The sequence below is a fragment of the Macaca nemestrina genome, chromosome 15 (genome assembly GCF_043159975.1).
Source record: "Macaca nemestrina isolate mMacNem1 chromosome 15, mMacNem.hap1, whole genome shotgun sequence".
NCBI classification, from domain to species: domain Eukaryota; kingdom Metazoa; phylum Chordata; class Mammalia; order Primates; family Cercopithecidae; genus Macaca; species Macaca nemestrina.
Window position 1 is genome coordinate 43233074 of NC_092139.1, and position 17914 is coordinate 43250987.

Genomic DNA, 17914 nt, shown 5'->3' on the forward strand with positions numbered 1-17914 from the left:
GAAACCACAATGCAGTGGAATTGGACCAGTGAAAGGAACGACATTTAATAAGTAAATCCAATGTATCTCTCATCACCCATGATCCAAACCATTTCCAAAAGATTTATGTACATAGTTTACCCTTGCAGACCTTACAGCAAGGGCACGGGGTGCAGAGCAAGGGTGGGAAACTGCAATGTAAGAGAAAAACAACAAAGGCATTCTTCCCATCCCTCCAAAGAGAACAGTGCTGTGATTTTGTGAACGAGTAACTCCTTACAAAGGAGACCATGGTCTGCAAAGTTTTCAGGGGAATTTCCATATGGCATGATGTAATGAGAGAAGGCCAGATCAATCGTCTTGCAAATTATCACCCAGGCTGCTAAACTGCTTAGCTGCAGGGTTACCAGGTCATTAATTGTCATTGAAAATTGGATACATTTTAACAAGGAATTCTCTCTACAGGAATCTTTAGAAATACTGACAAAATGAACAAGGAGTCGTGATTGTGATTTCCTCTTTTTTTTTTTGAAATGGCTAATAACATACACTTGTTTTTTAGCTTCCGGACACTCTTTTGTATACCATATAAATTAATTCTTTAAAAACTGTGCTTTGTCATGTCTCTATACAAACATGATCAAAAAAGAAAAAGAGCAAAAAAGAGAGGTTGTATTATATAAGGGAATAAATAATCCCCATTAACAACTCAGTCAGACTACCTTTCTACTATGAGCTCAACATCTCTAAAGATAGGGTCAGACACAGGCTTGTGATGTATCAAAATTATAAATAATTATAGCAATGAATTCGTTTAATCAATCAATTTCACCAGAGGTACGCTGGGGTGGACGGGGCATAAAACTCCACACAGCTATCAATTGCTCCGATTACAGCTGGCTGTCAGCCAGAATTCCCCTGATCCATGTTAGTTAAATGCACATTAATCTGAATTTGGCAGTGTAATCAAGGACCTAACTGAACTGTGAAATTGAATTCTGCAGTAGAACATAATTTGACCATTTTATGCCAAGGCTGGGGGGAGAAAAACCTTGGTGAGGGAAGGGTGGGAGAAAAAAGAGAAGGAAAAAAAATCCTGCAGCAGCATCTATTTGTCACTGTGGCCTTCTGTTGTGAGGGCAGGGGGGCCATGGCTGGAGCGTGCTCAACTGGGGTGTGTGGGCACGGCCACGGTGTGGGTCTGCGCCCACAGAATGAGGACCTCGGAATGTTGCGTGAAAGATGGTGAGTTATAGGGAGTGGGAGGCAGCTGGTTCCAGAGCCTGAATGTGATGCTCCAATACACCTTTTCCGAGCACAATAAAACAAAGACTGCTCATCTCAAAAATGAAAATGCCAGGCTGGGTGCTGCTTGCTCTCCATAAATCAAATGCAAGATAAAAGTGAATCACAGTCCTCTATTATCTGAGCATGGAAAGGGCATCTTAAATTGTCCTGACTTGACTCAAAAGAAAATTTAACAGGACCAGGCTTGGCTTTGGGAAGGGAAAACGACTGCTTGTAAGAAGTCTGGAGAGAATCATTAACTCACATTCTCTGTAGGGACACGATAGAGACTGGCAATTAGGGGAATGGGATTCATTAAACCCTGTGACTCATCTGTCTCTCTGGTTGTGCCCTGCAAATGCACACTGAGAGTTGGACAAGTCATGACCCTACAAACAAGCAAAGCCTAGCTATATGAAGCATTGAATAAATCTGAGATGTGCAGGCTCAGGCATACGGGTATTCCAGGCTCTTCCTCCACCTCTGAATTGGCGTATCCAATTAACCCCCCGCAGTTGCTGCTTCAAACTCAAAGAATGCATCTTCTATTCAAGAGCAGTGAGACACAGCAGATTGCTCTGGCCTGCGATCCGTCATCGCCTGCAGTGATGTGGAGGGACTTTTCGTCTTTGGGGATTGGTTTGCGGCCTCAGAATATTGTTCAAATATGTCAGGGCCTCCGAGAGAGGTAGGGACGGACAATGCTAGGTTAAATTCATTTTGTTTTTAATTTGGTAATGGGAAAACCCATTCATAATGACCGAAATACAATTTACTTTGAGTCACAAGAGCATTCATGGGAAGAAGTGTCTATTCATATGCAAAGGACACCTAAAGTCTCCATCAGAAGGGACAGATGTTAGAGATAGCGCACTCAGTCAGTCCTTGGATGTTTTATGAGCCTTAATGAACACCCTATAGGTAAAGAAAACAAATCTAAATATATCCACTGTTATATTAAGGGATCAAGTTCTTCTCTCTTTCCCCGTCAGATTTTTGGTGCAGCCCATCAGTTTTCACTAGGCACTGTCATTCCATAACCCATCAAGCCCCGAATGGATCTCTGAATGGAGTTCTGCAGGGATCCTCAGTAGAAAAGAAGTTGCTGTTTTGTTGTTGGAGCCGTGGTTGAATCTGGACATAGCAAGTACCACAAAGAACAGTGAATCATTAAATTATTGATGCGGGAAGACTGGGCCCACTGGTTCAAGTGCTTTTTCCTTCCAGGGAAAGCAAAGTGATAGCTAAGCAGTGAAAATACATTGTATTGTTGACCCCAGAAGGAAGTGCTGGGAAATCACACCATCCTTTTCTTCCCACCCTTTTTTATTGTTGTTTTGTTTTGTTTTGTTTAGACAGGGTCTCACTCTGTTGCCGAGGCTGGAGTGTACTAGTGTAATGATAACTCACTGCAACCTTGAACTCCTGGGCTCAAAGGATTGCCTTGGCCTCCCCAGTAGCTAGGGCTACAGATGTGTGCCACCATGCCCAGCTAATTTTTAAATTTTATTTGTAGAGACCAGATCTCACTATGTTGCCTAGGCTGGTCTTGAACTCCTGGCCTCAAGTGATCCTCCCATGTTGGCCTTCCAAAGTAATGGGATTACAGGTGTAAGCCACTGCACTTAGCACATCCTTCATTCTTCACTCAGAACTTCTTACTACGCCATCTGTTTGGGATATCCTAGGCTGCAGCTGTGGTCACTTTTCCTGCCTTATAGAGATGGCAGGGGTGAAGTGGAGGGGTTGGTTGGAGATGTATAGCTATGTCAGTTCTTGCTTGTTTAGCATCTGGCTTCCATGCAAGCCTGAGAATTTTATTTCCATTCTAGAGAGCAGAGTAATCACTGGGGTGGCACTGGGGTCCTCAGGCCAGCTCAGTCGCTGAAGCTTCACATGGAGGTGAGCAAGTCACACAGTGACTCTGTGACTCTGGCCTTCTGAGACTCACATTTCTAAAGTGAGAACAGTTGTACTTATAGGCTGCACAGAGTGACAGAATTTGTTCCCATATTTTGAAAATATGTAAAAGATGGCACAGAGAGAACGTTCCTATGGCTGGTGTTAGCTGATAGGGTGATGTGTCTTCTAACCAGAATATTCCTGAGAATAATGGCTAACACTGAGTGCTTGCCATGTGCTAACTCCTTTAGGCTTATTAATCTTAATCCTCAGGACAACTTCAAAGTAGGTACTGAAACACTTTACAGATGATGGAACTGATGCACGGAGAAGATCATACAGCTAGTAAGGGCTTGAATCCAGGGAATCTGATTATAGAACTTGCATTTTTCTGTAATGGGTGAGAAAAACTGGATTATCTTTTAAAAAATCAAACAAGGCTACCACTTAAGGTTGAATAAAGGCATGTGAGTCCCTTAGGGATTTCTGTACCTAATGCTTCCTTTACAGCCCATAGTTCCAGCTTTTGCCCACAGTTTACACTCTGGGTGACATTAAGGAACTTCTCAAGGATTCCATCCTACCAAGAACAGGAAGAATAAATAGCACTCCATGGGCACTGCAAATCCACCTGTCAGTCACCACCTGTTCTTCACCAGCAAGGTGAGGCTGCCTGTAGGATTTGTGTCTGGGCCTGGAGACTTCATGTCCACCTTTCTGCCCCTGGATTTTCTTCTGTGGAAATGAGAATATTCTGGAACACATAGACTTTGTAGTCAGTGGGACCTCGTTTGGAGTCCTGATTCAGTTATATTCAGTTATTTGCCTTTATAAACTTGGGGAAGTCCATAAAGATTTGGAGTCTCAACTTCCTCAACTTTAGAGCAGAGGTGATTCTGAATTCTTCTGGAATTGCAAAAACTAAGTTGAGTCATGTTTGCAAAATGCTTAGCACAGTGCTTGGAACACAGTAACCCTCACATCACTGCCACCATTCATCTACATGCTCCACAGGTAGACTGATGTGTAGACTACTCATATTAGTAATTAAGATGCTGTAATTTATTAACTTACTTAACCCTCATACTATATAATGAGACATGGGCTGTCTTTATCCTTATTTTGTAGATAAAGAAGTGGAGTCACAGTTAAGCAACTTGTTCACCCAGTTAGTAAGTGGCAATGTCAAGACTTAAACCCAGGCAGTTTATCTCCAAAACCCATACCCTTAACTGCCAAAACATGCTTGATAAATGATAGCTATTGAACAGTTGTCCTTAACTGGGCCAAGTTTACTGTCCTCTGCCTGTAGGACATTTGGCAGTATCTGGGTATATTTTGATTGTTATGAGTGAGGGAGGGATGCTATGGGCATATAGTGGGGATAGGCCATAGATGTTGCTAAACATCCTATCATGCACAGGACAGCCTCCCACAGTGAAGAATTACTAGGTCCAAAATGTTCGTAGTGTCAAGGTGGTGGACTGTGCCACAGAGTGAAAGGGGATGATGCAACCTAATTGTGAAATTAATTGCTAATTAACTGCTAATGCAACTTCATTGCTTCAGGTATTAAAAGGAGCTTATAATCAGGCAGGTTGCAGGCTTTGCACCCTCAGAAGCTGCCCCTGTGCTACTGGAAATGCATGCAATGTCTGGTGAAAGGCTTAAGCTCAAAGAATTGAATCCCAGCTCTGCTGTGAGCACACTGAGCCTCTCAAAACCCGTTTCCTCATCTGTATAAAGGGATCAAGAATTCTTGCCTTACAGATCTGTGAGGCTCAAGAAAACATGGCATGTATCTGGTACACAGCAAATGCTTAATGCACTGGTGGGATTTTTATGCTGGGGGCTTCTCAGTGGCTGCCGCAAGGAACGGATGTGCTGGGCCAATACAAAGACACAAGTAGGTGGCTGCCTGGTCCCTGGAGAGCACAGGAATGAGCAAAGTCAAATACATGGTGACAATTTCTCCAGCTAGCTTCCTTCCCTGGAAGGCAGATTTGTCTGCAGGCGAGGATGGAAAGCATTCTCTCTCCACTTCTGGCAGTTTTTATTTTTATGGTGGGTATGGTGCTATATGGTTTTTGTTTGGCTTTGTTTCCCACCCTCCCAACCCCAGGGTTTCATCTGCTTAGTTCCAGCAAAATACACTTAAATGTAGTGAGAGGAGGCCAACATCAACAGACTCATAACATTCTTGATTCCTGTCATGCTAGCAGGGAAATTAAGTAGCTAGATAATATTGAAGGAGTTTTTTTTTTCCTGTGGGTTAACATTAATCTTTTTTTTTTTCTTCAGGACAAAATGTAAAACTGTGTGTCAAACACACACATACGCGTGCGTGCACCCACACACGCGTGCGTGCACCCACACACATACACACGACCCTCCTCATTTCTGCTTCATCTGGAGACCTCCACAAGTTTTGTGCTTCCTTTTATTTTTGGAGGTGAGAACATGACCCAGCCTCCTCTAGGAGTCTCTGCAATGCAAGGCCGACTCATCTGAGTCATGACCGCTATTTCTTCCCTCAGCTGGAAATCCAAATGTGATTGGTACTTTCTAAGAGTACAGTTCTAAAGACACAGGGACCGCGGTCTTTTTAGAGAAATGTTATCTTTTTAATCAAGTAAACGTTTTAATTACTAACCTGCTTCCCACCTCTTATCCTCCCACAAAACACAAAACCTGCTCATGAATCTCTCGTGAGTTTCCTGTGAAACATGGAGCAGCAGCTTGCTTCTTTGTATTTCTGATTATAAGGGCTGAACACCCTTGGTAGAAGTTCCCATGAGTGAATATGCGGTTTTTGTTGTTGTTGTTGTTGTTGTTGTTCTTTTTGGTGAGCCGTAATAGTTTGTGCATTGCATTGTTTTTGGGCTGGCAGAGCCAGATTTCAGGGCAGGTCTGCCTTGTCTTATACTTGGAAGTCTGCAGGATAGAGGGAACCTGCAGGGAATTAAAGTGAATCACCCCTCTCACCCTCCTTCTTCTATCACTTAAAGTTCTGGTGGCCACTGGGACTTCTCACAGATTTTCTTGGCAAATGCAGTTGAATCCCCGAAATAACATATATCCAAGTAATAGGAAAATATTGAGCAGAGAGAAACACCAGACTTGAGTTATTGTCCTTGTTTTGCAAACAACTAATTGTGAAACTGTAAGTGTGTCATGTGGCTCTCTGGGCCTCAGTTTCCCCTTCTAGGAAATGAGTGCGCGGGGATTGCTGGCAGTGACATTAAATCTCAAAAGCCCATGCTATGTGAAAATGTGGACTCAGGGATACCAGTTCATCCTTTAAAAAAAAAAAATTTAAAAAGAGAGAAGACTGAAACTCCAAATTAAGAGCTCTAAAACTCTTGACCTCTAAAACTATTTGGACTATGGACAGGTGTAGCCCACCCAATATTCATTTCCAACATCCAGGAGGAGCCAAATAAGCCTCCAGGGCCAAAAAGCAGCATCATCTGGGCAATGTTTTCTCTGTGACTATGACCCCAAACAACTCCCTAACACACAAGTAAGCAAGTAAGCTTAACATGCAAGTAAGCCACACACACACAAAATCTTAGATAAAAAATAACCACCAATGTTCAAAGCCTGAGGATGTAACTCAATTCAGCTATCGAACATGTTAACTTATTTATTCCATATCACTCACAGAAATGCACAAGTGATATGCACAAGAAATGGGGAACATATCTCAGGCCTTTATTTATCAAAATTTGTTTTTAATTCTATATCTTGGGAACTAAGATGGTAGCTTTTTTGTTTCTTCTAAAGAATGGCTGAAGTAGCTCCAACGATACACTTAAATGACTTCTCCTCAACATCTCGGATGAGGTTAATGAGAAATAAGAAGCAAAGGAAAAATATCGACTATCTATAATCAATAAAGCAGGTGAATGCAGGCAGGCTTGGCTTGCAGAGTTTTCTGTGCTGCTTACCAAACTGTCGAGAGTTTGGTATAAATAAGGTACATGACTGCCCTGTGAGAAGGCACGTCCCTCTCACCTGCTTCAAGACCTCTATGTAATCCACAATCCACACCCAATGCTCCATGTTCACTTTTGCTGGACAGGTAAGGTAGCAAAAACATTTCTAAATGACAGGGAAAAATAAATCACTTGCACATTCTCAAAGGAAGTTTCCAAGACTTCAGACCTTTGGACCCATAGACCTTTGTCTGTGATTTAGTTTCAGTAACTTCTCTGGCAGTGATTTCCAAACTTTAGGATATCATGGACCAGTCAAATTTGAAAGCACACTTGGATCTGCTAACATTTAAACAAAATTTAAAAGAGGAATTACAACAAAACAAAGTAAAAAGGAGACAAAAACGCTCCAGCGGTCCAGCAACCATCTGTCACCCCCAAATTTCTTACAAAAACCAATATTTCAAATCAAATATAGTAAAAAGTACACACTCTTAATATGAAGGACCATCCCCTGAGTTGAATAAAATTAGCTTTATTTAAAAATCACCATGTCATCCTGAGTTTCTTTCCTTTCTGGCAGGTCCATGCAAACTTTGCCAGGATATAGGAACCACTGTATGACTTGATCTAATGCTCTATGATTTTATATGACTGATCCACTCCTTAACAGGAAACTTAGTGAAATACAGTCACATCATATTTATCACTCATATATCAGAATATCTTTCAAATAAATAAGTTTATTTGCCTTTTAATGAGAAACCAGGTAGGAGGGCCCAAAAGATAGGTTTTGATTTTAATGAATATATATGCCTTATCCTAAATCTTCTGCCCTGGGGCCTCAAAAGTGGAGACAGGGTGGGTTTTGATATTAATTTTCCCTTAAAAGGCAAACAAGTACTTGGCAATCTGATCGTATAAAAAGGTCATCCCAGCACCACCCTTGTGGAGGTTTTTGTACACTTCAGGGAAAGGAGGTAGCAAACGTTACCTTTGGAATGCACATTGTGGGCTCGGACAAGCGAGGGTAGGTGTAGGAGTTGTAGGAGTGTCCTTGGGGATGGGTTTTAAATGCACTTGCTCCAAATGGCATCATCGGTTCCTGGAGCCCCGAGCCTGACCTGGACCTCTGCCGCATGGCGGGCTGGGGGCTCGTCTGATTCAGGTACGAAGACTTCGGCCTCCTGTCATAGTCATCCAGGCTGGGTCCCCATTCACTTTCACTGTACGCCAAGCTCTCCTTGGAGCACCCGCTGGTCCCTGCAGTTCTAGAAGGTGTGAATTGGAATGAATAATCCAGAGGGGAGCTACTCGAGGCTCTCTGATACTCCCACTTGAGGTCACTATATTCACTTGGTTTGCTCAGTGAGTCCAAATGTGAGTGATAATCAGCAGAAAATCTGGCGAAATCGGATTTCAAAGGCTTCATCTCAGAATAGTAGGCCTCCCCGTGCTTCATTTTCATTACGTGCCCATTTTGTTTGGCTGCATGGCTGCCTCTATAATACGGATCCAGATCGTCTCCATAGAGACTCTTCTCCCTGTACTTTTCGGTGGTGTAGTCAGCAGTAGTATCGGATTCGCTGGAATACTGGGAGAAGGTGATGAAGCCATTTTCTTCCGCGTGGCCTGGACCGTGGCTGGAGGCTCCCTGATCTGGGGTGGGTGGGCTTTCTTTCCTTAGGGAGTTGGAACGAGTCACCGAGATGTTGTCAAAATCCTCTAGCAGGCCGTTGATGGAGGTTTCCTTGCAGGGTTTGTTTCCTCTAACGATTGTCTGGGGATAATAAAAGGAATACTGTTTGAGGAAAATATTTCATGACTTTAAGTTGACGGCGGCATCCCACCCCCACTCCATCCAAATTAAACTACAGAAGGAAAAAGACCCCAGGAACACTTAATACAAAATGACAAAGAAAAAATCGTCGATTAACTGCAGTGGTGAAATAAATGAAATAGTAGACAATAATCTCAAATTGCAATTTTTTTCCTACCTATCTCAATAGAGACATCAATTAACCACCAAAAAGCCATGTACGAGACTACATAGGCTCTCACTGTTTCATTTACCAGTTTACAGGCAAATCCCTTCCCCCTGCTTCTTCTACCTAAATAATAAGCCCCAACCATCTATCGATGAGCTGATAATTACAATTTAACACTCTATAACTGTTTGGTAATAAAAAATAATATTTATTACTGTTTTACATTCATTATTCAGATGATTTTCAAAACCAGAAGGCATTGTCGCCCAAGTATTAACATAACTAGAAATGGGTGTACATTTTTTTACCCTTATATGGAAGACACATAATAACTGAGGTTATGAAATTTTATAGATGAGGAAGGCACTTCTTGAAACTGTAATTAGGAAACAGCCTGAAGATTATTTGTGTGATTTATGATGAAATGTGATATTCTTATTAAGTATATATACTTATACTATACAGCTTGTTTGCTCTGGCCACACTTCTGCGTAACATCATCGCTGAATTTTGGGTGGCTTAGTAACGATGGTTGCACCTGGATCTTAGTGACAAATTGTTCCCTTTAATGAACCTAAATAACACAAGAATACCAGGAACTGAAAGACATCGCAAACCACTTACAAAACCGTCAGCTGTTCCTTGACAATGACAGGATTCGCAGGAAAATATGATGGGGGTGGATAAAAGAACAAAGAACAAAGTGTTGTGACTTCAGACTTCCAGGATTTTAGGAGAAAAATACCTTTGAGCAACTAGCAAGGAGTTCAAAACCATCTTGGATGGTACAATAGAAGACTTCAAACTGGAGGAGGAAGTCAAAGTTTTCCTGGAGCTGATGTTTTATAAATCTATCCATGGTGAAACAGAGGCTTTATTTTTTTTTCTCTCAGAGTCCTGGACTAATGCTTTTGTTCTATACCCTTTTCTTTCAAATACATTTTTTGTTCTAGAATAGTTTTAGATTAACAGAGAAGTTGCAAAGAGAATACAGAGTTCTCATAGACTTCTCATCCAGTTTCCCTTTCTGTTAATATCTTGCATTGCTATTAAGGAAACTCCATGTTCCTACAGATTTCATTAATTTTCTTCTAGCGTTCCAGAGTTCCATCCAGGATATCTCGTTACATTTATTTGTTGTCTTCCGAGTTTCCTCTGATCTCTGACAGTGTCTCAGATTTTCCTTATTTTTTGATGACCTTGACAGTTTTGAGGAGTACTGGTCAGGTATTTTGCAGAATGTTCCTCAGTTGGGGTTTTCTTGTGTTTTTCCCATGTTTAAACAGAGGTTATTTGGTTTGAAGAGGAAGACCAGAGAGTAAAGTCACATTTCATCACATGATGTTCAGGGTACATAACATCGACATGACTTAGTAATGATGATGTTAGCCCTGACTACCTGGGTGAGGTCGTATTTGCCAGGTTTCTTATACACACAGTCCCACTCCCCTCCCCTAGCTTTCCATATATTGTATTATTTGGGAACAAGTCAATAAGTGTAGCCTCTACTCAAAGGGCAGGGATTTAAGCTCTGTCTTCTGGGGTGTGTGTGTGTATGTTGCGGGGTATCTATATAAAGTAGTTGGAATTATTCTGCACAGACTTGCTTATTTGCTCCCATTTACCTACTTATTCAATTATCTATTTATCTATAAGGATGGATGGACTCATGGTTATTTATTTTATACTTTGGGTTATAAGCCAAAACTATGTTATTTGCCTTGCTGCTCAAGTGGTTCCAGCTTCTGTCACTGAGAGTTCTCTCAGGCTGCCTGCTGTGTCCCTTTCACAATCCCTCTTCCTTTTATTTTTTGAGCACTTCCTGACTTTCTGTCACTACAAGAAGCTCCAGGTTTATCTTTTATTTTCCCTGCCCTTCCCCCCAAATCAGGCATTTCTCCAAGGAACCCCAACAGTATTAGAAATTAAGATTTGGTTCCGGGAATACTCATTGCTACTGGGTATCACTGCCAGGCCTCAGCAAACAGAGCTCCGAAATAATATGTTTGTAGACTAACTCATGAATACACTCACACACCTATAATTATATCTGTCCATCTGCATCTATATTAACCTAAGCATAAATCCATATTAATGTCTCTGAATCTGATCAAGTACCACATAGTTCATTCTAGCCATTTCGTTACTTACCTGTAACTTCGCTCTGTAACAGTAAAAAACATGGACCCAACCATCTGCCATTCATTTGCTTATTCAGTGCTAACTGTTCAGCAGTTTCAGATTAACCCACTCTACCATGAGAAACAACTTTGTCAGCTCCAGTACAGTGTTTATGTCTAGTTCTTTAAAATTACTTTACACTTAGAGTTTCCATTCAAAGCACTGTTTCCAAAGTTCCTTAAGTTAGTGTCTTCTTTCCTGCACCCCCTTCAATGAGGTTATGTCATATATGTGTAGCTGTTGGATTCTTTGGTCACACTCTGCATTCTATCCCAGGATCCTCTGATCTTCTGGTTTATTTTTTGTTGTTGTTTTTTGAAACTGCATACATTAGTTAACTCTCTGTGCTGCAAAGCTCTATGGGTATAGACAAGTGCAAAGCATCGTGCATTCAGTGTTAGAGTGCCATACAAATTAGTGCCACCAGCTGCAAAAATATCTCCTGAGTTTCCTCTGTCAAACATTACCCTCTCCCCAAACCCTTGATATCACTGATCTGTTTTCTGTCCTTATTGTTTTGTCTATTCCAGAATATCATATGGATGGAATCATACAGTCTGGAGCCTTTCAGTTTGACTTCTTTCACTGAGCATAATATAGTCAATGTTCACAAACTAGTAGCCTAGTTTCTTTCTTTTCTTTGCCTATTCCTTTTTTATTCCACAGTGTGGAATTCATTATATGGAATGTAGTCATTGTTGAGGGTGGTGCATAAACTGATGGATTGATTGCCAAAGTAGGGGATGCTCTGTTGGAGCCTCCCTTAGAGAAAGAAAGAATCATGTATATAACCTGGGACCTTTCCTCAGAGGAACAACCTCCATGCTCACCCCACAGATTAACTTGGGAGAAACAATAACTGTGAAGAGGAAAAGATGAGCAGTCTTGGCAGAGGAAAGGATGAAACGGCTACAACTCAGCCTTAAAAATATCAAGTCTACTTCAACAGCTTCCTATTTCATTTCAGTTGTATCTTCCTTGTTTACCACTTTTTTTTTTTTTTTTGAGAAAGTCTCTTGCTCTGTCACCCAAGCTGGAGTGCAGTGGTATGATCTTGGCTCACTACAACCTCCACCTCCCAGGTTCAAGCAATTCTCCTGCCTCAGCCTCCCCAATAGCTGGGATTATAGGTGCCCACCACCATGCCTGGCTAATTTTTGTGTTTTTAGTAGACAGGGTTTCACCGTGTTGGTCAGACTGGTCTCAAACTCCTGACCTCATGATCCACCCACCTTGGCCTCCCAAAGTGCTGGGATTACAGGCATGAGCCGCCGCGCTTGGCCTTGTTTACCACTTCTCTATTTTCTCAGGGTGGCTTTCAAGCCCTCTTAGACATCTGCTCTGCTACCTTCTATGGATTTAAACTCTGACCTCCTTTCCTATTCAATAATGTCTTGCACTGTTTTTAAAGAAAACAGAAACAGGTTGTTTATATCACAGTGTATCAACTAAAAGTATTTCCTTTTGGACAGAAATTACACTCTTACACATTTTCTACTCTCTCTCTTTATGAACAAAAGGCAGGTTACTCAAACAAAATGTTATCAGGAATTCATGGTTCCTCCAAAAGTAGCTTCCTGGTATATTTAATCCCAGGCATTTGTGTTGACAGAAGTGCCACATGGGTAATGAGTGTGAGGAACACCAAGGTCTTAAAGGGACTTCTGAATCACTGGACCTACTCAGATAGTCCTTTAGCAAAAATCTTATCTTATCTAGACTTTCTCTGAACTTAATAAACAATACTTAACTATATTAGATTTTTTCGTATTCAATGTTACCTTTAACTCTATATCCTAGAAAAATATTATTTCTTTAAATTCTATCCATCTTAAACAATATTCCAATTATTTTTTCTTGTCTGCCCCCCATGCCTTCCCATCTCTGAATACACAAAATACTCAATCTGGTACTATGGAATCATTTCCAGCATCTGAACTTCGGAAAGAGTCTAGGTCACCTCTTCTTTTTACTGAGTACAACCTGAAACCTGGAGTTGACTTTGCCAACAATATTTAACAAACCTGGGATTTGAACCCAAGTCTCCTTTCCCCCAGTCTAGGTCTCTTTCTATGGTACGCTTTAGACTCTTTTGAGCTAAACAAAATAGTACCAGTAAGCAATGCAATGTTGGCGTGTGACATCATGACCCAGCAAATTGGCCATTGGTCATTGCGGTGCATATTTCTATCATGCACTCCACTCTCAGAAATTAGTTGTTGAATGTACGGAATATGGATAATTCTAGATTCCAATTTCAATTTCAGTACACACTTGCTATGTGATTTAATTTCATTCTCTATTTCATTACCCGTTCTCTTATTGGTAAGAGAGATATTATCACTTGATGGTATTTAGTGATCCCCTTCCCCCTGGAATTGTAGATGCAGATGGAAGGAGGGGCTACAGAACAATTTTAAAGCATCCTAATGCCCTCAATGACAGAAATGTGTAAATATGATATGAATTTAGAAAATTTTGACACATTCATCAATGAAGGCTAGGAAAAGCATGAAGATTATTTTAAAAACGACCAGAGAAAAGCTAAAAGTCTAGGGAAAGTTTCTGGAAGAATAGAACTATGAAGCACATCTAGGAGGAAGCAATAGATGTAACTAGAGGGAGGGAAAAAAGAGAAAATCACCAGCTCATCATTTACTGGACAACTGAGGCTCAGAGGTGATCTGTATGCCTTAAGATGCTACCATCTTTGGGGTCGGGATGACAATTGTGAATACAGAAGAAAGGCTCTCTGCTCATATCGAATTAGTATCCCAATTATTTGTTTGGAATTTATGTCCAAAAAACCTATTAGTTCATCTTCACAAATTAACAACTGGCTATGATGGGGGGTAGACTGTTAGTGTTGGAAATTCACTACAAGGTAAATTATCACTACAGATAATTTAGGAGGAAAAAAAACCTTCCCTGTGTGATTCTTTTGAGATAAGAGCATTATTGAATACCTCCTTTGAAAGTTCTGGGTCCCTTAAATCTCCCTATTTTTACACTAAAACCCTTCCAATTTCATTCATGAGTTGATTGGGTAGACTTTAAACTAATAGTTCATTTTTGAGAAATACTGAAATAATAAAATTTACATGTCAAAAAGAGGCATCTATTTATCCTAAAATATCTGTAGATGGATAAAAAAGAGAACTATAGTATCTATGTGTCTAGGCCTATACTATCTATAAATATTTTTAAACCACTAAGAACAACATAATGAAGGCCTATTAAATAGAGCTTTTTCTGTCACTAATTGTGCTATAAATATCTTATATTTAGGAAATTAATAAACAAAAGGAATAAATAACAATTTCATAGGGATTTTTGTCTCCCAAGTGTGTTCATTAACATTTCTATAGGAGAATAGAGGGTCACTATTTCATCATACAAATTAATGTGTGGCCTCAGAACTGGGGACCTGCTGTTTCTGTGCACTTGTCACCACATATACAGAGAAAATATTAATACTGCTATGAGCTAAATGCTATTTAGAAGAAATGATAAAGACTACCAATTTATAAGAAACATTGCTTAAAAATGTAGTATTTATTATCATTATTTTGTATCTTAGGCTTATAGCACTTATGAGATAGGTAATATTAAGTGTTATCTAATCTTTTTAAGCCACTGTCTCTTAATCCATAAATCATTGAGACTAGATCCTTATCTCACAGGGTTAATGTGATTATTTAACACAGTAATATGTGTAAAAAACTTGGCATGATTCCTGACATATACAAAGTACTTTAAGTGCTAGTCACTTAACTATTGGCTAGGGTGGGATGGGGAGCGGCGGTGGTAAATTTTACTTTTAAATTTAGGTTGATAATAAATGAAGAAGAAAGGAAGCTACAAACAACAGCTAGAAGAAACAAATCTAGCTTTATACGGTGGGAAAAAAGGGATAATTGATGTGGGAGACTTTAAAGTACTATTAGTAACTTTAGATACAAAATACATATTTCTTGAATTTAAACAGATGTATCTCAAATTAATTACAATTGTTACATAAATACTCCTTCCGAGATCTAAAAAGTGGAATACTTTCAAATTAATAATCAACATTCTATAGTTATTTTTCTTAAAAATGTAATGTATGAGTCAGAAAAGTTAACCAAGTTAGACTTTCAAGATTTAAATGGAAAGATAGGTATAGAAAAGAAAAGTTGATAGAAATATAGTAAAATGTTGATAGCCGCTGTCATCTCAGGGTGGGAAGGCTAATGGTGATTTATATTTTAGTCCAGTGCTTCTCAAACTTTAAAGTGCACACAAATCACCCAAGCATCTTGTTAAAGGGAGACTGATTCAGTAGGTCTAGGTGTGGCCTGGGATGCTAGAGTTCCAAAAAGCTCTCAGGTGATGAGGATGATGCTGGTCTGAGGGTTACACTGTGTATACAATAGGGTTAATGCATTTTCTAGATCTTCTACAATCAGGGTTACCTTTATAATAAAAAAGTTAGACTGAAGTATGCTTTTCTGTACAAGAAGAGTCAGCATTATATGTATATACATACAAATATATAATTGTATTAAATAAGCATTTTCTTAACTATATATAATATAGTGTTAAATGTACTATATGTATTGTGTTCTATATATACATACATAGCACTAAGTATATTTACACTATATATACACATTGGGAATTGCGTGTTCATTTTCTCATTCCCTATGAAGATGAAACATTTCTTCAGCTTAACCAAAACGATGACTTTCATGTATTTCACATTTTGGTACACCTGTTTTTTAGCCTCATGCCCTTACTATAAGGCTATAAGCCTTAGAGTTATTGATGAACAAAATCTGAACACTACAAAAGATATGATGTGGTTACAAACATTTGGAAAGAAGAAATTTTAATCAACCAACAGTAAAAAAATGAAAGCAAAATCTAAAAGCCAACCAACCAAACAAACAAAAGGGCAAAGAAACTAAGGCATGTCCTAAGACAGTCTTTTCTTGGATTTCATTTTCATATTTAACATTTGAAAATGTTTGTTGATGGTATAAATGTATCACACTTTAAATAAAGCACACACTCTTCTGTTTCAATGAAAACTATTAATTCGGTGTTAATAATCAAGGGCTTGCAAAATGTAAATGTTTGTTAAAAACAAACTGTTGCCCCACCTAAAAAAGTAAAAGAAAAGAAGACCAGTTAAATCAGAACCAAGGCAGTATTTGTTTTGCTGATACAGGTTTCACTTTATAGACTCATAAGTGGCAAAGCAGTAATAATGAAAATTCAAACATGCAGAATTTTCCAGCACGGTTTAACCAGGCTTCCAAACAGAAGAACCACTCGTTATTATTATCTGTCTCTGATGTTTATTAAAGCAAAATTGTGCATTTTTATAGAGATCAATAATACAGTAACTGCAAGAGGACTGGTGGATTTTATACCACGGAACCTCCAGGCATTAAAAATCAATGCAACCCAACCTATTTGAGTTTGAAGCCATGGTGCTCATTGTCTTTCACTGTACCCTGGACCAGCTCAGCATCTGTTCAGGCTCCCAGTGACAGTGGCCATATTTCATAGTGCTCCTTCCGCAGGCTGTTGGCTGGTGATAAGCTATAATGGATCTGTCCATGAAAACAGCTGTCTCCCCTTGTTCCCCGAAAAGAGATGAAAAAGTGCCTCTGCTCTCACAGACTGTATTAACCTTGACAATAATGAAGTGTGTAATTAACAGCTTTGCCCTAATAGGACCTCACATCTCTTTTTCAAAAGCAATATCTTCTGTGTGCCTCAAACATGTGTTTCATTTTGTCTTTCGGGTAAATACAGCTCAGGAGGTTAATAAGCTAAATATTTCCACAACTGAAGTATAAACCAAGATTCTCTCAGAATGTATGTACTTTTAAACTGTCTATCTAAATTCTTACCCTGTTGGTAAAGAACCGGCTTCCTTGTTTTTATTAAGGGAGGTAGCTGGAAACATCAGGGAACATAATCACAACAAACAGATTTGATCTACTTAGATCCTTGTAGGAAGAAATGGTAACTCTTGTTTGGATTTTGTAATATCATTAGATATTTTCAATAAATATTTTCATTTGATATTATCAATAGATATTTCATCTATTTTCTTTCAGTTCTCTCTATATATCTTTCATTTGGTAACAACAGTGGGTGGGGTAATTGGGTGAACATTTGAGAATCACATATCACTGGAAAATAAGAGAATTCAGGCAACATATTTCAGAGTGGAGGTAGTGGTAAGGGATTCTAATCAGAAAATCCCTTTTTAACAAATTATGTAATAATCTTAATCACATGGAATCCAAAAAGCCAATTTCTGGGTTTTTGTTTGTTTGTTTTGTTTGTTTGTTTTGAGATGGAGTTTCACTTTTGTTGCCCAGGATGGAGTGCAATGGTGTGATCTTGGCTCACTGCAACCTCTACCTTCCAGGTTCAAGCGATTCTCCTGCCTCAGCCTCTCAAGTAGCTGGGATTACAGATATGTATCACCATGCCCAGTTAGTTTTGTATTTTTAGTAGAGATGGGGTTTCACCATGTTGGCTAGGCTGGTCTCAGCAAATTTAGGTTACTCATAAAGGTAAGGCATCTGTCTTTTTCTATTCTAAGACTTAAAAACATTTTATCTTTAAAAATCAAGA

The 17914-nt window shown here is 39.5% G+C and overlaps 1 protein-coding gene across 2 annotated transcripts in view; it reads right to left on the reverse strand.

Annotated features, from left to right (window-relative positions):
• Window positions 1–17914, reverse strand: part of LOC105481528 (p21 (RAC1) activated kinase 5) — a 301595-nt gene that overhangs the window by 36053 nt on the left and 247628 nt on the right. For both annotated transcript variants that reach the window (XM_011741164.2, XM_011741165.3), the window contains one exon: window positions 8101–8886. In XM_011741164.2, coding sequence (XP_011739466.1) covers window positions 8101–8886 — 786 coding nt within the window. The remainder of the gene's footprint in view (window positions 1–8100; window positions 8887–17914) is intronic.